This window comes from Amphiprion ocellaris, chromosome 18 (genome assembly GCF_022539595.1).
Source record: "Amphiprion ocellaris isolate individual 3 ecotype Okinawa chromosome 18, ASM2253959v1, whole genome shotgun sequence".
NCBI lineage: Eukaryota > Metazoa > Chordata > Actinopteri > Pomacentridae > Amphiprion > Amphiprion ocellaris.
In genome coordinates, this window is record NC_072783.1 from 5,696,897 (window position 1) to 5,724,240 (window position 27,344).

General features: G+C 36.8%; 2 protein-coding genes across 47 annotated transcripts in view; one reads left to right on the forward strand and one right to left on the reverse strand.

Annotated features, from left to right (window-relative positions):
- LOC111586477 (ankyrin-3-like) overlaps positions 1 to 27,344 on the reverse strand; it is a 230,685-nt gene that overhangs the window by 130,684 nt on the left and 72,657 nt on the right. Inside the window, exon 1 of one of the 46 annotated variants that reach the window (XM_055004241.1) lies at positions 4,188 to 4,336. The exons of the other annotated variants lie outside the window; for them this stretch is intronic. Within the exon in view, the coding sequence (XP_054860216.1) occupies positions 4,188 to 4,262 (75 nt within the window). The 5' untranslated portion in view covers positions 4,263 to 4,336. Of the gene's footprint in view, positions 1 to 4,187; positions 4,337 to 27,344 lie in introns of those variants that run through there. 46 annotated transcript variants of the gene reach the window in all.
- LOC111589182 (microfibril-associated glycoprotein 4-like) lies at positions 6,558 to 18,070 on the forward strand. The gene is made up of 3 exons (XM_023299981.3): positions 6,558 to 6,723; positions 10,125 to 10,292; positions 10,429 to 18,070. Exons 1-3 carry the CDS (start codon positions 6,693 to 6,695, stop codon positions 10,719 to 10,721), a joined length of 492 nt encoding a protein of 163 aa, XP_023155749.2. The 5' UTR covers positions 6,558 to 6,692; the 3' UTR covers positions 10,722 to 18,070.

A 27,344-nucleotide genomic window follows, 5' to 3' on the forward strand; every position in this document is an offset into this window, starting at 1 on the left:
ACCATGAAATGAAAAACTGCAGCTCATTTGCTGTGTTTAGCACTGTTACAACCCATGGAGGCGGATCCACAGTGTGGAAAAACTGAAAGTGTTGGGGGTGTTCAGCTAGCAAGGGGCACCATGACAAAGACTTGCATGGTGGTTAATAGTTTCTGGCCTCCTTAGCCGTTAATCGATTCATTATTGTTCATAATTTAACTGACTGAACCTATGCTAACTGATAAAGTGGAAGACATGCCATGTTTCTGTTTACTGAAGTGAAAAATAGTTTGCTGTGTTTACCACTGATCTAACCCTACAGTGTTAGCTAGCAAGGAGCACCATGACAAAGATAGGAGCTTGGATTTTGTAATATTTATCAAACCTGCCAAAAAAAACTGTAAAAATTCAGTACTGTTGTGTTATAAAATGACAGTTGTCCTTTTAAAAAAGTGTCAAAGAAGTAAAAATTACTGCTTATACACTAAAACTACACTTAACAAGGCAGAAACAATTGTCATTTTTAACGCCACAGTACAGATTTTTTGCTTTTTTTTGCAGGTTTCACTAATTTTACAAAAAGCTCACACAGAAATGTGCTAGTTATGTGTACTATTTGCAAATTTGCCAAAAAAACACCTAAAAACTATAGTTTGGATTTTTAGTACTCGCCTAAATGAGGTAGAAAAACAACCCTTGTAATAAAAAAGTCACTTTCACCTGCAGATATGAACTTGGATTTTGTAATATTGGTCAAATCTGCCAAAAAAAATGTAAAAATTCAGTAATGCTGTGTTATAAAATGACAGTTTTCCTTTTAAAAAGTGTCAAAAAAGTAGAAAATACTGCTTATACACTAAAACTACACTTAACAAGGCAGAAAGAATTATTTTTAAACACCACAGTATTGAACAACAACAAAAACACACAAAAATCTTTATTTTTGTCATCTAACATCACAATTTGGCATTGAAAAATGTCTATTAAGTATTGCTTTTGCATAAAATCCCCACTTAACAAAGTAGAAAATCAACCCTCGTAATAAAAAAGTGACTTTAATCTGCTGATAGGACTTTGTATTTTGTAATATTTGTCAGAAATCTGTGCTTCTGTGCTCTAAAACTTCAGTTTTTCTGTGTAGAAGTGTCTCTCAGATGTGTTTTCTGCTGCTCTAGATGCTCGGCGGCGCGTCGTCGTGTTCGGTTGCAGCTCCATGTTGGAATGTGTGTAACGTATGAGTGTGTTCTGGAAAAAGACCGTAGCATTCCCAGCATATCTCTGGAGGATAAATAAAGGAACAGAGGAGCGACACTCTGAGGTTACAATAAACTGACCTCACGCCTTCAGGTTGAACCGTATCACACAAAAACTAGATTAAAGCCCTGAATTTGGAGCCATTTAAGGTGATTTTGTTCACTAAAAGTGAAATACTACATTCAAAAAGTGTACATTTTGGATTCTGGTGTACTTTTCTTCCATATTATGTTTATTTACAGACTAGTGGAAATAAAAAAAATACACATTTACATGTTCTTTGACTACTTTTAATCTATTTGCATGCACAGATTTCAATTATGAAACATATCTTTTAAAGCTGTTTTCTTAAATTTGAGTTTTTTGTCAGAAATTTCCTCTTCAGCTGCACCAAACATTTCAGCTTTATACCTATTTACTATCATTTGAAAGTTTTTAAAGGCTGGTTTGTTCATATTTCATTCACAGGCTGATTTATAGTTCACTTTATACCTAAAAATAAGTTTAAAAAATTGCTGTTTTTTTTTGGCTGTATGCTTTATTTTCTGATATATGGAGATAAAATGAGAATTCTGAAGGTGGTTTATTCAAAATTCTGATTTCTGTTCTGAAAATTAGTACAAATTACGGCATTTTAAGATATTTAATACCTCATTTGCATATTTAAACATTAATGTTCAGAAAATGTGTAACAGAAAGTCTTTGCTTTGCTGTAAGTGATCAGCTGGAGAAGTTTCACAGTGAAATCTACAAATCTGACCCCATTCGTGTCCAACTGAACTGAACTGAACCGCAAACAAGAAAGAAAATATCATCAAAATGTCCTGCAGATGAGAAAATTAGACAATAAAACGAGTCAGACGTCGTCTTTTCCTGCCCCATGTGTTTTCAAACAATAAATCTGTTTCCTGCAGTTTATTTCTTGAACAATCAGCTGTTTTTCAGGCTCTTAAACGCCATAAATTGCTCGTTCTGAGACACACATGTTGAGTTTACTGCGGGATCTGATGAGAATAAATGTTTTTAAGCTGCGATGTGGCGACAGGATGATGGAATAAAACAACATAGTGATGAAGAACTGGAGCTGCTGCAACCTGAGGAGGACAGGAACCATTCACTTCAATGGGAAGAGGTTTTTATTGATTGTAAGTCTGTAGCTGAACGGCCTCCAGGGCTCGTCATCGCTCACATTCCTGTTTTTATATATTTATGTCTGCACTGGACTCAACAGCCTCCCTACATTTAGATCATAAACTCTTCCTTTTTGTCTCATTTGCTGCTTTTATCCACTGAAAATCAACTTTTCTACCTCATTAATGCATCCATGTGGTGTTTTTTTCTGTGCATCATGAGTGAAATATGCAGTTGATGGCAGTGTTTAAGTGGATTTGTGGGGAAGCAGGTGTGCTCGAGCTGCAGAGAGTTCAATGAAAGGCATTTTAAAGCAGGAAGGGTTCTTTTGTTTGTTTGTTTTTTGCAGATTTGACCAAATTAGTGTAGTTTTGATGTCTAAGCGATGTTAACAGACACTTTCTTAAAGTCAAACTGTCATTTTATAACATGACAGAGCAGATTTTTGGCTGCTTTTTGCAGGTTTGACAGATGTTACAGAATCCAAGCTCATAATCAGCTGCTGTCTGGGTTCCTAAAGAGGAAATAGTGCAGAGTGGATCAGCAGGTTAAGGAGACTTTTTTATTATAAAGGTGTGTTTTTTCTACCTTATTAAATGTAGTTTTAGTGTATAAGCAAGATTTAACACTTTTATAACACTTTTTGAAAGTCAAACTGTCATTTTATAACATGACATTGTAGGTTTTTTTGCTGTTTTTTTCTGCAAGTTTGACAAATATTACAAAATCTGAGCTCATATTCGGCTTATGTTTGGCTTCCTAAAGAAGAAATACTATGCAGCGTGCATCACATTTTACCAGTTTAAGGAGACTTTTCTTAATCATTAAGTGTCATTTTTGTGCAAAAACAATATTTAACGGCCACTTTTCCACAGCTAAACTGACATTTTATGACACAACAGTGCAGATTTTTTGTTATTTTGCTCATATTAGCTCATATTATGGTTATGTTTTGGTTCCTAAAGAGGAAATACTGCAGAGCGTGGATCACATATCAGCAGGTTTCATTGCAAGGACAGTTTTTATACTTCTGTCACTTCTGTAAGCAATATTTAAGACATTTAAAACACTTTTATGAAGCCAAACTATCATTTTGTGACATGACATTGCAGATTTTTTACATTTTGTTTTGCAGGTTTGACTGTTTTTTATTGTTAATTTCAGCTTTTGTGCATAAACAACATTTAACAGCCACTTTTCCTTAGCTAAAGTGTAATTTTATGTCATGACAGTGCATATTTTTGATACTGTTTTGCTCATTTTAGCTCATATGAGGGTTAAGTTTTGGTTCCTAAAGAGGAAATACTGCAGAGCGTGGATTACGTATCACCAGGTTTCATTACAAGGACAGTTTTTCTACTTGAATCTGAGAAAATTCCCACATTACAGCGTCTATTTGCAGCATCCATCTCACTCTTTTTCCTCTAGTTTTTAGTTTTTTAGCCTCAGTTTGAGCTCTTTGTGCCAACGTACGGAGCATGCGCCACCAGCCAAGGTCAGGTGTCTCCATTCACACCAACATGAAACTGCATCAACCCTGGACCAACACAATCTGCAGGATATAAAGACACGTGCAGCCAGAACAGGGAAGCAGTTAAAGACTGAAAACACACACACACCTCCACACACACACACACACACACACACACACACCTCCACACACACACACACACACACACACACACACCTCCACACTGCAGCATTACTGGTGCAGCAGCAGACTGAGTTGTCTCTGCGACCGTCCAACATCCTCCAGCTAACCTCAGCATCCCTGAACCCTGCAGCAGAAGCTCTGAGGAGGAAGCTTTAAAGCAAACACTTACTTCTGCCAGATATTCTGCCGCCTCCTCCACTGCCATGTTCTCAGCCCTGCAGCTCAGAGAGAAACCTGAACTCATCCACTGCCCCACAGCCGGACGCTATGGGAGGGATGGGGGAGAGCAGAGAGGGGGAGGGCTGTCTGAAGGGTGAGTTAGACAGAGAGAGAGAGAGAGAGAGAGAGAGAGAGAGAGAGAGGCTAAAAATACCTGAGAAAGTCCAGAGCTGCATGGTGGGAGGGACGATGAGTTAATCTCAAACTAACTCTCAGAGCGACGAGGGATCAGATTATTAAAGATCCTCACACTGACGGCTCTGGATTCAAATGAAAAACCACGAGGATGATTTTAACCCTCCTGTTGTCCTCATTTACGGGCACCAAAAAATACTGTTTCCTTGTCTGAAAAAAATCCAAAAATTCAGCAAAAAAATCCCCAAATTTCTGTAAATTTGCAAAACTTTCAGGAAGAAAATTCCAATAATTCCTTAAAAGTTTTATTTAAAAAAAAAAAAATCCCCCAACGTGTAGATATTGTAAATATTTTTGAAAAATGAGTAAAAACTTCCAAAAAAATCCTTAAAATATCTAAAGTGATTCCATATATATCAGTAAAACTTTGAATATTTTCTTTAAGAACATTCACATAAATTTAAAAAAAGATTTTTATGTGAAAGTTCTAAAGAAACATTTTTCCCACCAAAAAATGTTCAAAGATTTTCCAAAAATGTTGAAAATGTGGACATCAGAAGTTTCACTGTGAATTTTATTTTATTTTTTCCCACATTTTAAACTTTAAAACGGGTCAATTGTGACCCGCAGGACGACACAAGGGATAAAATGGCTTTAATATCTAGCGACATGGTGACATTTTATTACCTTTTTTTCCTTTTAGATGTTATATTTCAGTGCTGTTTTATTGCTGTGTATTTTATAGTCTTATTGTATATTTTACAGGCTGCACAGTGGCGTGATGGTCTTGTTTTTCTTTTCTTTTTTCTTTCTTTTCTTTTTATCTTATTTGATCTGATCTTATTTAGTAGTTTTTGCAGAATCTCGGTTCTTTTCTTACCAAACGAAAGACAGGAAACAAAAACAGTCGTAGTTAAAAGTAGAGCTTCAACCATCAACCAGTTAGACGTCAATTATTAAATTAATCCCCAACGATTCTGACAGTTGATTTGAGCAATTTTTAAAGAAAAAAGTCACAGTCCACTGACTGTGCCTTCCTAAAATTGAATATTTCCTGGTTTCTTTCCTCCTCTTCAGACAAAACAAGATACTTAAGGAACACTAATGAACATTTTTCATTATTTTCTCACATTTTACAGATTAGCATCCGATGGATTAATCAAGAAACTAACCAACAAATGAGTGTTGACAGCTGAAAATAGCTACAAACAGCCACTTCCTGTCTTAAAGATTGGTGGTTTTATGACCCCTCCATCCACCCCGAAATCCTCCCACTGAAACATACACTTTTAGCCTCTTTTAACTCATTATTTAAGTTTTCTGAACTAAAAGTTCCACTATCCCTGACATCCTCCCACTTAAATGTATATTTTAAGCCTTTTTTAGCTCCTTATTTAGGTTTTCTACACTGTAAACTTAGACTTAGACTGACTTTATTAATCCCCAGAGGGAAATTCTGTAAATTCCACTATCAACAAGTTAATTTCCAGCTTGGTGGTTTTATGACCCCTCCATCAGCCCCGACATCCTCCCACTCAAACATAGAATCAACAGATTAATCAATAATCATTGTTGGTGGTTAAAAGTAGGAAAGAAACGGCCACTTCCTGCATTAAAAATTGGTGGTTTTCAGACCTATCCATCCGCCCCGACATCCTCTCACTGAAACATACATTTTTAGCCTCTTTTAGCTCATTATTTAGGTTTTCTGGCCCATAAACTCCACTATTACCAGCAATTTTCATGAGACAACTCAATTAAACCAACACATCCAACACAAAGACTAATTGATGAACATAATGGAGAATTTAGTAGCCAAAAAAAGAAAATCACATTTTGCATCGTGGAGACCAAAATGGAGCAAAAACAGCTGTAACAGCTACCTAGGTTTGCATAGAGTAACCACAGGACAAAAATAAGTGAGCCAAATAGTTTAGTTTCAGTTATGGATTTAAGTTCTGACCGCTGAACGATAAAAACAAACTACAGAGAGACAGACAGTGGGAGCTACAGGACATTAAAACTTATGGGGATTCCCAAAAACAGACATCATTAAAATGACAAAACAACAAAGAAATCTAGAATTTCTGGAGCCACTAATAGTTTGAGTATATTTAATGTGCTTCCAGTGTTGACACAGCGAGGCAGTAAGTAAACACTGTGTTACTCATTAAATGAGGGAAAATACTGCATGATGCAACGACCAGCGTAGAACCGATATAAAACAATCTGATTTAGTTGGAAACACATTTTCCTTTCTGGTACACATCTAAAGTTAAACTGCTTCCATTTTAATGAACTTTACAGAGTCTAGACAGAGATGTGTCTCCAGAAGCTGCTGAAAAATGATGGTAAGTAACAGAATATGGAGTTTAAGTGATGATTTCATTTTATTTTCAATATAACAGAAATCATTACGTTTTTAGAACAGTTTCTGCTCGACCGTCGCGGATTTGCCTGAATTTTTTTATAGCATAAAATATGGATATTTGTGAAATTATAGATTCACAAACATTTTGCAAGGTTTTTTAGATATTTTTAAAACTGCAGCTGTTTGAATGACAATATATATTAGCGACTGTTCAAAAGAAAAATTGGACAGTATTCACCGTTATTTCTCATCATGTCCTTGATTCAGAATCTGCAATACTGAAATAATAATAATAATAATAATAATAATAATAATAATAATAATAATAATAATAATAATAATAATAATAATAATAATAATTTCAGCCTTGAAAGTGAGGTCCAAAAAAGAAAAATATTCTCAGTATTAAAATCTGAAATTATTCACCGTTATTTCTCATCATGTCATTGATTCAGAAAAATAACAAAAAATAATAAAATAATATAATATAATATAATATAATATAATATAATATAATATAATATAATATAATATAATATAATATAATATAATATAATATAATATAACATAATATAACATAATATAATATAATATAATATAATATAATATAATATAACATAATATAATATAATATAATATAATAGCAACCTTGAAAGTGAGATCTAAAAAAACCCAATATTAGAATAATAAAATTATTTCCCTATTTATATTTTAAGAACCGTTTCAAAATTGCAAGATTAGACTAAAAATCAATATGTTTGTTTTTCTGGCACAACTTGTCAAACCTCATTGATCAGTTACTTAACTTAATTTTCATTTTTGTGACCATTTATTTCATATTAAAAGTATTTTATATGTTTAGTTTTGCATCACTGTGACATGAAGCTGCATACGGTTCAGAAAATATCACAAGTTGATTTCAATTTATTTATTAATAAGAGCTCAGAGATGGAACTTTATATGACAGCTTCATTTTCTTCATATTTCAAGTCACCCATAATCAGAGATTGTTTGATCTATTTGCCCAATGTTACAAATTCTGAATTAATGACATGATGAGAAATAACAGAGAACATTTCAGCTTTTTGTCTTTAACAGTTCCTGAGATATTGTTGGTCAAAAAGCCTCAAAATTATATTTCAATGTGCGAAAAGGTGTAATTTAAGAGAAATCCATGGTGGGTTTTGGAGTTTAAATGTCTAACAGAGCCTCAGCAGGTCAGCTTTTGGCCTCAGATAAAATTTACTGGAGATAAATCATTGGATCGATTCCCTGAAATGCTGCAAACAGCCTCAGAAACTGCTTTGGGCGATTCCTCGAGACCTAAAATGTGCAAATTCTACAAAATGATCTCGTTGAAAAGTCCCACTGTGTTATTGAAAGTGTGTTCTTTAAGGGGAGAGAGGACAGAGTGGTGCAGTAATCCAATCAGGACCGAGTTCACTGCAGGACCTGAACATCTAAAGATAGGAGGAGGACGGATCTATTCTGACCGTGAACCGGCAGATTACAGGTCAATCCTCCGTTAACTCCACGCTGAATCTAAACCAAATACAGCCGGATTCATAGAGACATGACAGCAATTTTATATTTTTTTAATATCTAAAATTAATTGCTATTTTTCAAAGCTTATTTCAATCCAAATAATAAGAAATATTTGGGAAAATAATGACATTAATGACATCTTCAGCTTAATAAATACTAAAACTATTACGGTTATTTACTTTTTTGACAATCAATATAGAAATTAGAAAAGCACTCAGAGAGTGCAGTCCTGCTCCAAGGCTGCTCATTCCCCCATATGTCTGAAATGCAGAATTTATTTATTAGTTATTGATGATCAGAAATCACAGCACCATTTAATACTGATGTACCCACAAACACAATGACACAATGAGCGCAGGCGTGTGTTATGCATGTGTACGTTATGTATGGATACCCAATCATGTGACCTAAATATGTACCAGGAGGCGGGAATTGATGGGACTCAGAAACATCCCCACAATTTAATCTATTGTTCCTTGTATCATTTCTGACGGATAAGTCCTGATAAGTCCACAGTGGTGTTTTTTTAGTAGGATCACAATCATGCGATCATCAGCAGGCAGCTGACGTAGTGTTCACTTGTTGTCATGGTTACAGTGACACTGTGCTGCTATCTCCCAATGATACAGAAATCTTGAACAAATTCGTGGATCCAGACTGTAAGCAGCATCACTGCCAAAATGTAATCACTTGGTCCTTGTATCATTTCTGAGCTTCCCTGAAAATTTCATCCAAATCCGTTTTGTTTTTGAGTAATGTTGCTAACAGACAGACAGACAGACAGACAGACAGACAGACAGACAGACAGACAGACAGACAGACAGACAGACAGACAGACAGACAGACAGACAGACAGACAGAGATCGTCACACAGCTCCGCCTGCTTAGCGGAGTAATAAAGAAACAGGAAGATTCTCACCACAATCATGAGTAAAATCCTAAAATCATCAGCAGAAGGTTGGATCTTATTCAACAAGACAACGACCCCAAACACACAACTGCAGTGGTAGAGAGATGGTTCAATCAGGCTAGAAGTAAGGTTTTATACTGGTCTTCTCAAAGTCCTGACTCAAACCCCATAAATGAAGGAACCAGTCTGTGTAAGAAAGACAACTAATTTAGTTACATTGCACCAATTCTGTGAAGAGAAGGGTCAAATATTCAACTTGAAGCTTGTGGACAGAAGCCAAAAGCACCTGAAGTGGATACTACAGCTAATTATAATACTTCAATTGTGTATCGTCCCAGAAAATGGTATCAGACCGGGACTTATTGATATTAGAAGATGCTAAATACTAAATGCCTTTAATGGGATTGTGGCAAAATAAAACTGATCTGGACATTCCCAAGCCAATGTCTCGGATCAGGATTGGGGCCAGTTCAGCTTTCACTGAAACACTTGAGTTCTGACAAGAGGTCATTAAAAGTCACATAAGTCTTTGTCATGGTGCCCCATTTGCTAACAAAACCCCCACAGCACTCTCCACTTACCAATATAAACTGCCTGTTGTCCAACTGACCGCATCCTCTTGTTACTGCAGTATTCAACAGTCAGAAACAACCGGGTACTACAGGGAATACACAATACATTCTCTAACATGCATGTCCTTCATGTTCTGTCTTATTGGTTAACATTTTTAACCGGTTAAATTATCAACAGAAATTAATTGATTAGCATCCTTATTATCGAAATATGGAGTAATCTTCCCTGTATTTCCTAGTTTGTATGTTGTCAGTCAACATTGGTAAGTACACGGGCGATGAAAGGTGAACATCAGCCCACTAGTGCCTTGAACTAAAACGTCTCATTTCAGATGTTTCACGATTTTCTTCCAGGCCTGGAGAAGATGCACCTGCTGACCCAGTCCAAGAACTACGAGCTGAGAGTCGACATGGAAGACTTCGAGGGTCAGAAAGTCTTTGCTGCTTACGCTTCCTTCTCTGTGGGTCCAGAGTCGGAGGGATACAAGCTAAATCTGGGGAGTTTCCTCAATGGGGCAGCAGGTTGGACACTTTTATTCCCCTTTTTTATCTCCTCAGTCTGACTAAAGTGTACTGAAGCTAATAGTCCTTTGAAGACTTTTTTAATGTTTGTAGAGTTTGTATTCAGCAGCGTTTCCTGGATTTTTTCCCCCATTAGGGGATTCTCTGACTTACCACAACGGGCGTAGGTTCACCACCACCGACAAAGACCAAGATTCAAGTGATTCAAACTGCGCCAGGTCAGCCTATGGTGCATTCTGGTATGGGGTGTGCTTCGAAGCCAACCCAAATGGTATCTACGCCTGGGGGCCTTCACCCCATGCAGCTGGTGTTCAGTGGAAAACTTTTAAAGGCTTTGATTACTCCCTGAAAACCATGACAATGAAGATTAGACCAAGACCAGTTGTTGCTACTGGTATAGGGACCACAGCGATAACTGAAGCATGGTAGAGTTTTGTGTCAGTTAAGATGAAGAAGAGTAGTTTACGGAAACTATCAGTTTGTTGCATCACATTTTAACCTCTTTTCAGCAAATGGATAAGATCAGGATTAGCAGCAAACTCCTTGATCCTGTTAATGAGTTTTTGTGAATCCAAACCTAATAAAACTTTGTAAAAATTAGTTTATGTCCAAAAACACATCAGTTTTTGGTTGACAAGTTCATATATTACCATAAACACTTAAACTGCATTTATTAACTCAGTATCACACATACTAATGTATTAATCCGCAACTGAAAATAGTCCCAGATGACGGTAGAATTCCATAAAGAAAAAACAAAAGTTACAAGTCTTTGATTACTTATTTAACAAAAATGTTGTACAACATTGTTCCAGCTGTCCACAGCTGTTAGATATTTGTTTTTTTTAAACTACGCAGTCTGTCAGTTCAGTCAAGTTTTCCTCTATGGAAACAGAACAACTATGGCTAGAAGCAGTGAGAACCAAAAATCACAAAAAAAGGAAAAAGAAAAGTTGAGCTTCTTTGATTATTTATTTTACATTATTCATTTATCTTACAAAAATTGGAAATAAAAGATTTTTGATTACACAGCCTGCAGTTCGGTTGAGACGAAAAGTCACAGATTTTTTGTCACATGATCATTGCAGATGTTCCTCATCGTGCAGATCGTTTTGTTTTAAATAGAATCTAATGAGTCCATTGTGTTCGTTCTTGGCAAATTAAAGATATTTTAATTTATTTAATTTGCACAGCCTGCAGTTCATCCAAAAGTCCCAGAATTTTTGTCGAATGACCGTCGATTGCACCCGACTTGCTAATGACTTTATGTTTGCATGGAGGAGTGGAGAATTTTTGATTTTTGACAGAATGTAATTACTACAAAGTTTATCTTACAAAATTGGAAATAAAGAAGATTTTTAATAACACAGCCTGCAATTCAGCCCAGTTCAGTCAAAAAGTCCCAGAATTTTCATCATGTGATTGTTGGTTAGAGCTGAGTCACTAATATCTTTGTGCTTCCATCAAGGAGTGCAGATTTTTTGTTTTGTTTTTGACAGAATCTAATTACAACAAAGTGTTCATTCTTGGCAAATTTTTCAAAAGTGACGAGAACAAAAAAGTGATTTTGAAGAAATATCACAATTTTAGATTTAGTTCATTTTCCTGACAAAATTGTACCTTGATGTGACTTTTTCAATTTTAATTGAACTGATTTGTTGAATTTCTTGTACAAAATTTTTCCTAATGTGCCCACAGTTATTACCAATGGTGGGAAAAACATGTAGCTCTCCATGCAATAGATATTTTACATTGTTTAACTCCACAGCCTGCAGTTCAGCCTTACCTGCAGGTTAACAGTTAACCCTTAACAGCAAAAAGGTTATTTTGGACTATTTTTGAAGAAAGACACGTAGAACAAAGGGAGTTTGATGAAATAATCTGCAACACATGATTAGTTAAAGGACCGTCTAATAGTAAAAACAAAAAAACAAAAAAACAATGGTAAACATACTATAAATATTTGTGGGAACACTGCCTGCAGTTCATCTGATAAAATCCCCAAATTTTTGTTATGTAACTGTTGGTTGCATCTGAGTCACTAATTGCTTCACAGTTGTGCAGAGAAACACATAATTTTTTGTTTTTTTTACAGAATCTAGTTAGTATGAAGAGTATATTTTTGGCATTACTTTAAAATGACACATGTAGAATAAAGTGATTTTGACAGAATATCACAATTTTAAGTTTAGATTTGGTCACATTGTCTGTCTCAGGAACATATGAAAGTCAAAAAATCGCAGATGTTCTTTGTTTTTTTGTTATTACAGTTTCTGAATCTGATAAATGGTGTAATTTTGGTGATTTTTTTGCTTTTCAAACCCTCCAGTTGGTTTTGGGGTTCAGTTGGTTGACAGATGAATCATTCAGTCTAAAAAATGCTCCATAATTCATCAGTTTGTCATTTTTTTGAAGAAAATAGTCAAAATTCTCTTATTCCAGCTTCTTAGATTTGATGGTTTTCTTGTTTCTGTCCTCCTCTGTAACAGAAAATTTAAAATTTTCAAACAAAACATGATATTTTTTGACCAACACGACTTCCTCAAATGCCAAAAATATTCAGGTTATTGTCACAGAAGAGGAAAGAAACCAGAAAATATTCACATTTAGGAAGATGGAACCAAAGAATTCTGACGTGTTGCATTTTTTGTTTTTTATTGATCGATTAATCGATTGCTTGTGAGGAATCTTGCTGCTCCCCAGCATCAGCGTTAACCCACCAGACTCATTTCACTCAGAGTTTAATGATCCGTCTTCAGCGTTTTATGACAGGAGGAGGAGGGAGACGAGGGGGTTACCATGGCAACAGCGGCTCCTAAAATTTCACGGGTCGGTTTTACATCATGGGATGGATTTAATTGTCAACAGCTGCACTAATCTATACGGTCTGAATGTAAAGCATACAGATGTTACCGACTAGTGCAGCTGTTTGGGTTTTAATACAAGTCGAATATAAGCCAACTCACAAAAAAAACCTAAATCTGGCATCGACTGTAGTTCCTGATTATGATACACGTTATTTACATGCAGAAAAAAATAACACTGCAGAGCTGCAACCATTCTGATCATCAGTTTGAGGCTTTTTATTGAAAAAAGGTTGAAATTCCCTGATTCCAGCTTCTTAAATGTGAATATTTTCTGGTTTCTTTGCTCCTCTATGGACAAAACAAAATATTTAAGGAACACGAACAAACATTTTTCACTATTTTCTCACATTTTACAGACTAGCAGCTGATGGATTAATTAAGAAACTAATCAAGAAATCAGTGTTGACAGCTGAAAATGGGAAACAAACAGCCACTTCCCTCCCAACATCCTCCCACTCAAACATTTTTAGTCTCTTTTAGCTCATTATTTAAATTTTCTAGCCTGTAAACTCCACTATGACCAGCTTCATTTCCACCCTGGTGGCTTTCTGACCTCTCCATCCGCCCCGACATCCTCCCACTGAAATGTATATTTTTAGTCTCTTTTAGCTCATTTTTTAGGTTTTGTAGCCTTTAAACTCAACTATCACCAGCTTCATTTCCACCTTGGTGGTTTTCTGACCTCTCCATCCGCCCCGACATCCTCCCACTCATACATACATTATCTTTGGGTTTTGGAAAAACAAAATATTTAAGGAACACTAATGAACATTTTTCACTATTTTTTACTTTTTATAGACTAGCAGCTGATGGATAAATCAAGAAATTAATCAACAAATCAGTACTGACAGCCGAAAATGGGAAACAAACAGCCACTTCCTGCCTTAAAGCCTGCTGGTTTTCAGACCCATCCATCCACCCAGACATCCTCCCACTGAAACAACATTTTTAGTGTCTTTTAGCTCATTATTTAGGTTTTCTGGATTAAAAGTTCCACTGTCAACAGCCATTTATGACGAAGAAATGCAACATTTGAGAAACTGAACCAGCTGATGTCTGATGTTTTTACTTAAAAATGAGACAGATAATCGATTATCTGGTGATCAAGTAATAGTTGAAGCTCTGCTGTGAAAAAAAATAAACATTCTGAAGACGACAGGGTTCTAATTCGAGATATTTAGCTACTTTGCACCTATAGGACCTACTCTGGAGTCTTCCTGTGTGTGATGCTCAAAACAAACCAGCAGTGTTGACCAGAAAAACCACATCTGGGACAGTGGAAGCTCTGAACTCTGTTAACTTCCAGGTCCTCTATCGGTCCCTGCTGGTCTGAGGGATGAACTGCACCAACTGCAGCAGCTGAGGGAAGCTTTTTAGGAGGAAACCGTGTATAACTGTGGCGCCTTTCAGCAGAAACAAGAAGAAAAATCCGTCTCGGTTGTGCTTTGATTGTACAGAACTCGAGTCAGTTCTTCGTCACAGCATTTAATGGATTCTAGGTGTTTGTCCTGCATCGTTTGCTGTTTTTAAATGACTGAATCCACGCTGATGGAGAGGAAGCAGAGTGTTGTTAAATGACTGAATCCACACTGATGGAGAGGAAGCAGCCAGTTTTTAAATGACTGAATCCACACTGATGGAGGAGGAAGCAGCCAGTTTTTAAATGACTGAATCCACACTGATGGAGGAGGAAGCAGCCAGTTTTTAAATGACTGAATCCACACTGATGGAGGAGGAAGCAGCCAGTTTTTAAATGACTGAATCCACACTGATGGAGGAGGAAGCAGCCAGTTTTTAAATGACTGAATCCACGCTGATGGAGAGGAAGCAGCCAGTTTTTAAATGACTGAATCCACGCTGATGGAGAGGAAGCAGAGTGTTTTTAAATGACTGAATCCACACTGATGGAGGAGGAAGCAGCCAGTTTTTAAATGACTGAATCCACACTGATGGAGAGGAAGCAGAGTGTTTTTAAATGACTGAATCCACACTGATGGAGGAGGAAGCAGCCAGTTTTTAAATGACTGAATCCACACTGATGGAGAGGAAGCAGAGTGTTTTTAAATGACTGAATCCACACTGATGGAGGAGGAAGCAGCCAGTTTTTAAATGACTGAATCCACACTGATGGAGAGGAAGCAGAGTGTTTTTAAATGACTGAATCCACACTGATGGAGGAGGAAGCAGCCAGTTTTTAAATGACTGAATCCACACTGATGGAGAGGAAGCAGAGTGTTTTTAAATGACTGAATCCACACTGATGGAGAGGAAGCAGCCAGTTTGTGTGTCGCTGTGGAGCTCTGCGATCTGATTGGCTGCCTGGCCTCTGCAGTCTCCTCACGGCTCCCAGATCCAGATGGAGGAGGATAAAAACTCAGACCGAGTCCCAAACCGGGACGTGTTTTTAGCGTGTTTCAGAGGGAAACTCCAGACGTGACGAAGCATTCTCTATGCCTCCACCTCATTGGTCTGCAGAGCTGCTCTGCTTGTCTCTGATTGGATGGAAGCCGGTGACATCAGATGGATCGGATGTAGAAATGTGGAGCAGAAACACCTGAAGACGGATCCTGGTGAAAAGCTAAAGAACGTCAGCTGATCTCTCATGTTTTTCATCTAGATAATAAAACTGCAGCCATTAATCTCTCAGCTGTCAACCAATAAATAATTCTGCAACTATTTCACTCCATAATTTATCAGTTTGAGTCAGTTTTTAAAGAAAAAAAGTCCAAATTCTCTGATTCCAGCCTCTCAGATTTGACTGCTTTCTTGTTTCTTTAATCTTCAATGACAGTAAATTAAAAATCAGAATAAAGTGATTCTGACAGAATATCACGATTTTAACTTTAGATTTGGTCACATTTTCTGACTCAGGAACATCTGAAAGTCAAAAACTCGCAGATGCTCTGTTTTTTTTTTGTTGTTGTTGTTATTACATTTTCTGAATCTGATAAATGGTGTAATTTCGTTGATTTTTAGTTTTTTTTTTTTTTGCTTTTCAAACCTTCCACTTGGTTTTGGGGTTCAGATGGTTGACAGATGAATCACTCAGTCTAAAAAATGCTCCAGAATTCATCGGTTTGAGTCATTTTTCAAAGAAATAAAGTCCAAATTCTCAGATTCCAGCTTCTTCTTCCAGTTTTCTTGTTTCTTTCCTCCTCTATGGCAGCAAATTAAAAATCTACAAACAAAACAAGACATTTGTGGACCAACATGACGTCCTCAAAAGTCAAAAATATTCACTTTACTGCCACAAAAGAGGGAGAAAAACTGAAAGTATTCTCACATATTAAGCTGGAATCAAGGAATTTTGACTTTTTACTTTAAAACATGACACAAACTGATTAATTAGTTTTCAAAGTAGCTGTCAATTAATGAAATATTTGACAGTTAATCTATTGAATGCTACAGATCTGAATCCAAAGAGGACAGACTTGGATGCTCTGATGTTAGGAATGATGTCTGCAATGGGATTAAAAGGCATGTTCACTTTAAAATAAATTATTAAAAAATCCCCAAAATGACACAATTCATCAGAGCCAGAAACTTCCACGACAGAAAGACTCCTCAGATTTCCAACTTTCTGGAGGTTATTGAACTAAATATGAGCAGCCGCATTGAGAAAACAAAGCAAATCCAGGCTTAAAAAATCAAATACTTTAGTCTACGTGACACGTTTGAAAATTTACCAAACACAAACTATTTTGTCTAACCGCATTCTGTAAAAAGCTAAAAATTCTGCAATCCTCAATGCAGCTGAGAAGCCAATATTGACTCAGCCATCACCAACAGTTACTTGACGAAAATTCAGGAACTTCTCGGTTGAACTGCAGGTGGTGTAAACACAGAGCAGGAAAATATGGAAACTAATTAAAAATGTAAAAAGTTAAATACCTAAAATATGTGGAGTTTGCATATTTTCTGGATTTATTAAAGATTATGGGCACTTGGGAAAATGTTGTACAAGTTGTTATATTTTTGTAAAATAAATCATTAAAAAAATTTGGTTATGATAAAACTCAACGGATTGTTTGACGCACAGTTTGGGCAGAAAAATTAACTAAACCTGAGCCTAAAAATTAGATGTTTAATCAAAATCACTGAACTACAGGCTGTTTAATTAAAATGTCTAACATATGAAAAGCCACTTTTTTGGCACAAAGGTATCGTTCAAGTTTTGGTAAAGTCAAAGAAATTCAACTAATTAGTGCAAGTAAAACTATAAACAAATCATTCTTGACGTACAAATTAATAAAGAAAATAAACCTGCTTTATTCTACACGTCTCAATTCAAAATTTGCCAACAATAAAAGTTTTGCTATAATTAGAGTCTGTAAAATAAGATAAAATTCTGCACTTCTCACTATAATCAGGAAGATATCAGGACCTCATTTGCAACCAACAGTCATGTGAGAAAAATTCTACGACTGTTTGGCTGAACTGCAGGAAGTGTTTAAAAATATGGAAATAATTAAAACTGTAAATAGAAAAATATCAAAAATATGTGGAGTTATCATTTTCCCAGTATTATTGAAGCCTGTAGGCATTTGGGAAAATGTTGTAAAATACAAATGATCATAGATATACATTTAAAATAAATCTAAAATCATTCTTGATGTACAAACTTGTTAAGAAAATTAAATCTAAGCTTAGAATTTCACCAAATCCATTTTATTCTACATGCCTCAAAGAAAAATTCACCAAAAATAAAAGGTTTGCTCTAATTAGATTCTGTAAAAAAAGAAAAAAATCTCCATTTCTCACTATAATCAGGAATCTATCAGGACCTCATTTGCAACCAACAGTTTTGTGACAAAAATTCTGCGACTATTCGGCTGAACTGCAGGTTGTGTAATTAAAATATCTTTTTTTCCCCAATTTTTGCAGGAAAAATAAATAATCCAAGAAAGGCAACTTTTCTTTGTACTTTTTCTCTGCTTCTAGCCATAGTTGTGCTGTTTCCATAGAGGTGAATTTAGCATTTATACAACAGTTATTTCACTGTTTTAAGGAATCACTGTGGACATTTTTAGTGATAAATTCTGTCATTTCCACGTTAAACAACCAGATAAAGTGACAGAAACAATAACAGCAGCAGAAATCTTCACTTTTCCAGCTCACAGAGTCTAATTAAGGCAATGTTCAGTAAATCAATAAAGCATTTTAGGCGTTTGTCGGACGCCGGCGAGGCTGTTTCTGCTCTCTGCCGACTCTCCACCAGCCATTTAAACATCCTATGCTCTTAAACTGTTGTTATTTTTTAGTAAATTATGGATTATGGCTCATATAGAGGAGGAAAACTCACTGATATTTGAAAATCTGCTGCCAAACATCACGTCAGGCTGCTTGTTTCTGTCGTTTCTTGACATAATTTGGTAAAAACTGAACAGAGAGACATGATTTAGTGAGTTAAGCTTTGATTATCTGAGCTGCACAGTGTGAAATGTACATAAATCTGCAGAGAAATGTTAAAAAAGTCTTCTTATAGCTGCAGAACTCGCCTTAGAATCCTCATGTTTTTAGCTTTTCTTCTGTGTGAAAATAGAGTTAAAATCTGAAGAAAAAAGAATGCTAGGAGCTCATTTTTATGGTTTTAATTGGATCTAAGTGTAAGATAATGAATGCAATGTGGAAAAACCAGCAAAATTTACTACATTTGAGTATTTTTAAGGCTTTTAACTTGCTCCTCAATGGATTAATGTGCCTCATTTTACGCCATGATGTTTAAGAGGCGAAGCTACACTTGGTTTTCCTGCAGATTTTCTCCACCTCAGTCTTTAGAGCCTTTTTCTCGGGTTCTATTGTCTCACTAGAAACTGATTTAAAGACGACGAGGATTGAGCTCAGAGGGAAGGATTGTGAGGAGCTTACTGCTGTGAAACGCCCACAGAATCTCCCATAGATAATAAAAAGATGACTTTAAGCTGGTGGTTGTCTTAAGAAGGACACAGATGAGAGGAAGGAAGCTGCTGTTGGGCTTCTGTCGGATCATTTATTCGTAGAAATATTTAAAAAAAAGGTCCAGTAAGAAGCTTAAAGTGAAGTTTAGTCCAAACAGCTGTACGAAAATAATCAATTTTAAATCATCTGAGACAAACCAAAGAAATGAATCCTCATATTAAAGAAGCAAAATTACATCATTTATTACGGCAAGAAACAGTAAAATCAGAAAGAATTGTCATATTTTCCATTTTTTCCCACTACTTGAACTAACCATGTAACCAAATCTAAGCTTCAAATCTGAATATTTAATCAAAACCACTTTATTTTAAGGTCTCATTTCAAGATTTGCCAAAAATAAAGAGCTTGTAGTGATTACAATCGGTCAGAAAAGTAATTAATTAATTCAATTAAAATAGAAATAATCATGTTTGGCGAACATTCTTTTTAGGCAAAATTAAGCAAATCTACGATGAAAATCATGATACTTCAGTAAAATTTCTTTATTCTATGTGTCTTGTTTACAATGTTGCCAATAATCATTCATTTGTCGTAATCAGATTCTATCAAAACCAAAAAATCCTCTGCCCCTAAACGCAACCAAGAAATCCTCACTGATTTAGCGGAAACCAACGATCACGTGACAAAAACTCAGCGGCTTTTTGGCTGAACTACAGGAAGTGTAATTAAAATAAACTAACATATCTATAACGTGGAGCCACAGTTTTTCCCCCATATTGGTAATATTTTATAGGCACTAAAAAAACATTGTGCATGTTGATGTTTTTTTTTAAATCCACATTTGTAAAATGAAAAAAGAAATTTAACTTTAGCGGTTTCTTTTTTATGGTTTCTGGTATTGTTAGACATTTCTGGGTTCTATCTCCTTCTTCATGGTTGTTCTGTTTCCGTAGAGCTGAAGGAATTTATGTTAGAACCCACACTGAAGAAAAAATGTGACAAAAGCAAAAAATGCTTCAGAGTTGAGACGGTTAAAACGTATAATAGGAATAAACAGACAGAAGATGGATTTACAGCTTTAATTTTACCGTCTCCCCACATGAACTGGGTTCTTTCTGTTGCCTAAACACATAAAAACCAGCCTTCCTGCTCTGTTCCGTCTCTTCTGTAAACACCAGAAGGTAAAAGATGTTCCAGTGAACCGCCTCTGATCCTCAAACATCTCCTTAAAACGTCCGATCCATCTGCAGAAAACATCAGGGTCTCCACACGACTTCCTGTCTGAGTCGTGACTCTGAGCTGGACTGAAGCCACGGATCAACACCTCGCCCACTGAGAGCTCAGCCTCCAAACATCCCATAATCCCAGCGCTCTGCCTCCTCACAGACACCAGAGATTCAGATGGTGGATTTATTTAACCTGTATATTTGGTATTCTACCTTCACATGTGGACACCTACAGCCTCTTTGTGCTTCTGTTGACTATTGAACCCATAAAGGAACCAGAATGTGAAACATTTCCAACGATCGCTCCGGTGCAGCCGACATTTAGCAGATCTGTCTGATGAAATTACTGCTTCAGATAAATCTGACAACAGAATCACATCCTGGACCACAGATATACACAGATTCCTCTTCAGTCTTATTTTGACTTTCACTCACTGCTTTTACTTTGTGTTTATTTGCATTTTCAGTTAGTGTCGGTTAAACTCAACCACGAAAAGTTCTTGGTTGAGTTTAGGCACCAAAAGCACTCAGACAAGTTTAGGCTCTAAAACTACTTAGTTAAGTTCAGGTATCAAACATGTCTTGGTTAAATTTAGTCACCAGAACTACCTCATGAAGTTTAAACTCCAAAACTGCTTGGTTAAGGTTATCCATAAACAACTACTTCATTAAGTTCAGGTGTCAAAACGTCTTGGTCAAGTTCAGGCATTAAAATGATTTGGTTAAATTTAGCATCAAAACCACTCAGTTAAGTTGAACCCCTAAAGGTACTTAAGTTTACGTACCAAGACTATTTGATTAAGTTTATGAACTGGAACTATTTGGTGAAGCTTCGACTCTAAAAGAATGTGGTTAACTTTGGACACTAAAAGTACCTGTTTAAGTTTATACACTAAAACTACCTGGATAACTTGAAGCACCCAAAGTTCTGGATTATACTGAAGCATCAAGACTGTTTGAACAGGCTTATGCACCAAAACTACCAAATGTTAAAAGTTTAGCTATTGTAAGTTCTTGGCTGAGTTTAGGAACCAAAAGTTCTTAGATAAGTTTGGGCTCTAAAACTAGTTAGTTAAGTTCAGACCAAATTTCTTGGTCAAATTTTGTCACCAAAACAACTTCATGAAGTTTAAACACTAAGACTGCCTGGTTACGTTTATGCATCAACAACCACTTTGTTAAGTTTAGGAACTAAAAGTTCTTGATTACATCTTGGCACCAAAACTACTTGGATAAGTTCAGGTGTCAAAACCTTTTGGTCAAGTTCAGGTACTAAAACTACTTGGTTAACTTTAGGCACCAGAACCGTTTTGAATAGGTTTATGCACCAAAACTACCTGATTAAATTCAGCCACTAAAAGTTCTTGGTTGAGTTTTGGCACCAAAGGTAGTAAGCAAAGTGTGGGTGTTGAAACTACTTAAGTACAGTTCAGGTGTTAAAAGTTCGTGGTTAAATTTAGTTTGTCTGTATTTTTTCAGAGTGTAGAATCAGATTTCACCAGAACTACTTGGTTCAGTTCAGGTGTCAAAACATTTTGGTTAACTTTAGCCATCAAAACAACTCAGTTAACTTTAGGCATCACAAGTTCTAAAATAAGCTGCAGAAACAAAACTGTTTAGTTAACTTTAGGTATTAAAATGTCTTGATTAGTCTAGATTCCAAAACTGTCAGGTTGAGCTTGGGCACTGAAACTACTTTGTTAAGTTTCGGCACCAAATATTCTACTTGGTTAACTTTAGGTATCGAAACTACTAGAAAATGTTGACAAAATGACTTGATTATGTTTAGGCATCAACACTACTTGGTTATTTTAAGGCACCAAAACTACTTATTTAAGTTTAAACAAGAAAACTGTTTGATTAAGTTCAGACGCCAACACTACTTGGTAAAGTTAGGCAGCAAAACGCTTTGGTTACATTTAGGCATTTAAAGGTCTTGCCTGAGTTCAGCCACAAAAAAACTTGGTTAAGTTTAAAACGATTTGTTTCACTACAGTAAATATTCATGTTTCGTATTAAAATACACCCCGTCGCTACGGTAACCACGTTGCAAAGCTCCATTTCGTATGTTAAGTAGATTTTTCCTGCACTTATTCACACGACCACAAGCGGTCGCTAGTGTTCTCAGGGTTACTTCCTGTTTATCATAATGATTGATAAGACGTTCTGAGCTGCTAGAAGGTGCAGGAGGTCCCTGGAGGTCCAAGTTTAGGAGAAAAACCTGGACTGAAACATCTGAATCAGGAGCAGAGGGAGAATAAAGCTGAGTCATGCCGTCTAAAACCGCTAACTCACTAAATATCAAACATCTTTCTGCACAAACCGCAGAATGTGGATTTAATACGAGCCAAAACAGCTCCGCCTGTGGAAGCTGCACACCTAGAAACACATTCAGCATCGTGATGAGCTCAACGCTAATCTGAGCCAGCAGACGGAGGAACAACAGCGACGGAGTGGTGGGTGAAGACGAGGCAGGATGGGTTAAATCTGCTGAGCTGCTGCTGTGTGCTGAATAAATGAATGGACTGTCCCAGTTCTGAGTCGATCCTCCACTGCAGAGGCTGCAGGATAAAAGGCCGAACCAGCGGCATCTTCTCCACCTCTTCCAGCCCACTCTTCCCTCCTTTCCTCTGCCTGGCTCCTCTCTAACCCCGACTTCATTCCCGTTTGATTGGTTTCTTCCTCCAGATCTCTTTCTGCAGGGATGTGTTCCATGTCACCTCTTCCTTCCCCCGCATCCCCACCAACGCCTCCACCAATCACAGCGCTCGCCAGCCTCTGCACCAATCCTCCACCTCGGCAACCCTCTTTTCTACAGCCGTGTTCCCCTCAACATGAAACCCTGAGAACATGAAGCTTCGCCACATCTCTGCTCCGGCTGTGGTTCTGTGATGGAGCCGCTCTATAATTCATGATTTCTCTCCTCCGTTCGGCTACTCGCCTCAATGATGTCACATTTTACTGTCGCCTCTTTAAAACATTCATATTACCTCACAGATCACTTTGCATTTGTCTGATAAGTTTGTTTATTTCCGCGTTCTTTCATTTCTTGGTCGATGCACAGCTCCACATACAGCGTCTCTCTGATTTCTTTTTATTCTTTGTGTTTTATTCTGTTTCTCTGCTGCACAGCAAAACGCCTTCAGGGGGCAAAACTGATTGACTGATTAATTGAAGATTGGATGAAATTAGGTCAGAAGCTGGAGACAAAAGGAATGCAAATTTCTACAATTTCTTGATTTAGTGTCATAAAAAGCAGCCCAAACCCCGAAGATACAGAGTTTATCTGTGCAGAAGATGAAGAAAAGCAGCAAATATCAGCATGTGAGAGGCTGAAACTAGAGAAAGATTCGTGTTTCTGTTAGAAAATTGAGCTTTTCTGTAGATTCTCTTAAAAAAAACATATAGATATAGGGCATAACCCTTCTAAATATCTTACAACATAAATTTAAAGTGTCTTTGCTCAGAGAAGCTTCTAGTCTCCACTGAGTTACAGCAGGAAAGCTGCTCAGACAGGTTTGTGACCAAAAATTAGCACGAAAACAATGAAATAATGCAAAGTCTTAATGATTTTAACTCTGTGGCCCAAAATCTAAAGATACAGAGTTTCCTGTGTAGAAGATGAAGAAAAGCATCAAATATTAGCATCTTAGAGAATGAAACTGGGGGGGTGGGTGGGGGGGTGTTACATTTTTGTTAGAAAAATTTGTTTTTCTGCAGTTTTCTACAAAAAAGAGGAGAGAAAAAAACATCTGAGACAACGCTACCCTTCTTTCCCTTCTTTAAACCTTCAAAAACATGCACACGTGAATTTAAAGCATCTGTTCACAGAGAAGCTTCTAGTCTCCACTGAGTTATACTGCAGTACAGCAGCTCAGACAGGTTTGTGACCAAAAATGTGCATGAAAAGACTGTAAAAATGTTTTCTAATGCCAAGTTTTAACCTTAATTTTTTCAACAGGGTCCAAAACCCAAAGATAAAGAGTTTCTTCTTGCAGAAAATAAAGAAAAGCATCAAATATTAGCAAGAGAGAGGCTGAAACTGGAGAAAGATCGGCGTTTTAACATGAAAAATTAGTCAGCTACTGTATATTTCTGCAGTTTACCACAAAAAAGAGATTTTTCCTGCAAATAGACAACACTACCCTTCTAAAACCTTATAACACATGCATACATGGATGAATTTGAAGCATCTTTGCACAGAGAAGCTTCTAGTCTCCACCGAGTCACTGCAGTACAGAAGCTTGGACAGGTTTGTGACCAAAATTTAGCATGAAAAGAGTAAAATGATGTGTTCTAATGCCAAGTTTTAACCACAGTTTTATCTACATGTCCCAAAACCAAAAGATAAAGAGCTTCCTCTTGCCGAAAAATGAAGAAAAGCATCAAATATTAGCTGGAAATGTAGAAAAAGTGGCATCTTTGCTTGGAAAAAAAAGCTTTTCTACAGTTTTATACAAAAAAGAAACAGTAAAGACATATTTGAGTAATAATTTTCCTGCAAACAGACAACAATAACCTTCTTAACATCTTCAAAAATGTGCACAAATGTATGAATTTAAAGCTTCTGTGCTCAGAGAAGCTTCTAATCTCCACTGAGAGACTACAACCCAACAGCTCACACAATTTATTTGATTTACTGTGATAAAAAAAACAGCCTAAAACCCAGCGATAAAGAGTTTCCTCTTGCAGAAAATGAAGAAAAGCATCAAATGTTAGCAGGTGAGAGGCTGGAAATGTAGAAATATAGAAAAATTGGCATCTTTGATTGAAAAAAACTGCTTTTCTGCAGATTTCTTCAAAAAACTAAAGGTAAAAATGCATTATTCCTGCAAACAGTGACCACCACCCTTCTTAAAACCTTACAACACGTACACACATGTATGAATTTGAAGCAGGAGCTGGATGAGAAAACAAAGAGTGGATATTTTAATGGCAGCAGGTTTGACTGGAGGACAAAGAGATGAAACTGGTTGTAGAGCAGCGAGAACGAGGCTTCAAATATGAATGTTGGCTGAAATAAGCGTCAGGGGGATTATGTGGTACAATGCCTGGTCACTGGGGAGGGAGTGTGTGTGAGTGTGTGTGTGTGTGTGTGTGTGTGTGTGTGTTTGTGCGTTTCCTCCCCCCTCCAGAAGCAGAAGTGTGGTGGAACAATGCAGCCTCCTGCCAGCTGACAGACGTGATGCAGGGAGGAAGGGAGGCATCGATGGAGGATAAAGAGAGACGAGCGACGGCAGATTAAAAAAAAGAATCGAGTCCTTCCCAAAAATAAACCTGAGAAGAAGCAGCTCTTTCCCTCCTCCTCCTCCTGCTGGAATAACAGACGTCTCCCTCAGACCTTCATGTCTTATTTTCACATTAACCCACAGATTGATTCACAGCCTTCTCATTTAGTGGCGGCAGCTTTATTTTTTTTCGTTACACATCCAGATTAAAAAAAAACATTATAATTGCAAAATTACAACTGAACTCCATCCTGAGGAGATTCTCAGTCATCCAGGTTACGTTAATCCTGGAGCTTCGGTAGAAAGTGAACTGGAAAAGGTTCTTTAGTGAAGATGAAATGTCTTCAAGAACCTTAAAAACAAAAGTCCAGCTGCTTTCTACTGAAGCTCCGAGGATTAAACTGCAATAAGAATTACGTTCTGTAAGGAGAATATAATTTAGTTTTCGAGTTAAGTTAAAAGTTTGCTTGAAAAGAGTGAAATAATGCTAAGTTTTAACCATGATTTTATCCACTAAAAAAAATCTTAAATTGAAAGCATCTTTGCTCCGAGAAGCTTCTAGTCTCCACTGACTTATAGCAGCTCAGACAGGTTTGTGACCAAAAGTTGACATGAAATCAGTGAAATGATGCAAAGTTTTAACAATGGTTTTAACTTTGTGGCCCAAAATCCAAAGATACAGAGTTTCCTGTGCAGAAGATGATGAAAAGCATCAAATATTAGCATCTGAAAAACCCCCAGAAACAGCTGCAGGTTTAGAAGCATTTAGCTCAGTTTAGTTTTCTGCTCTTCAACATTAAAAAAAATCTTCCAGCTCCTTAGAATCTCATTAATTAACAAGTTAAATTACATTTAGTTTAATGAGTGACCTCCTGTTGTCTCATCTTTGTAAATATTTGCCTTTCTTTGGTCCTTCTGGTACTTTATTATTATTTTAAACCACAGGAAACAGCTTCAGTTTGCTTGTAGTTTTTATTTTAAATCTCCCTGAAGCAGAGAAACAAACTTCCTGCTTTCGAGCATCACTAAGCTGCTGTTTTAGACCTTTTAGCTGCAAACTAACTGCTTTTATTGAACTACGAGATGCCGGTGAGCTGCATGAAGCATCTCTGTCAGGTCTGTCTGTCGGCTGGCGGAACGACTGGTGCATTGTGGGTAATCTGATGGACTTGTTCATTAGGAGTCCGTCTGACAGGGACTGATTAGCTGCTACATTTCTGCTGAAAACACAAACATGGCAGCGTTTAGCAGTCTGTGGCTCTTTTTCTGCGTCTGAAGAATCATTTATGTAAAAATTTAGCCTCCAAAGTGCTTCATTTAGTTTTTGGCTCAAATCTGGCAGAAATCATCGTGCGACTGAAGCGGCCTGAAGGCAGGAAAGTGTGAGGAAAACAGCCGAGTCAGTCGGAGTTTCTAGCAGCGATTCTCGTCTCCTGCTGGTTTTATTTTATCACTTCGGACCTTTTAGCGATTCCAGACGGCTTCATTCGACCTCTGATCTGCCCTCCGTCTCAGATATCAGCCACAAACACTCTCAGACACTTAGAAAACAGGATCCATTTCACATCATAATATAAGTTATTATTGGTTATTAGGACTAAAAGGAGAAGATCCAACTTTATGTCCATCAGTCTGAACAAAATGCAGCAACACAGACGACTGATTTCACACCAATCAACAAGTCTGGAGACGAATAGACGCTCAGTAAATGTTAAATTAAGTTTCTGTTAGTCTGGTCCAGTTAAAAATGATTAAAATACCTTAAAAATATTGGATTCATCCTGGAAATCTGCTGGTTTAGAGTTTTAGAAATTCAACAAATTAGTTCAATTA

Coding starts and splice junctions, on each gene's coding strand:
- LOC111589182 (XM_023299981.3), top strand. CDS start 6,693: ATGTGTCTCCAGAAGCTGCTGAAAAATGATG. Junction 6,724..10,124: donor GAAGCTGCTGAAAAATGATG/GTAAGTAACAGA, acceptor ATTTTCTTCCAG/GCCTGGAGAAGATGCACCTG. Junction 10,293..10,428: donor TTTCCTCAATGGGGCAGCAG/GTTGGACACTTT, acceptor TTCCCCCATTAG/GGGATTCTCTGACTTACCAC.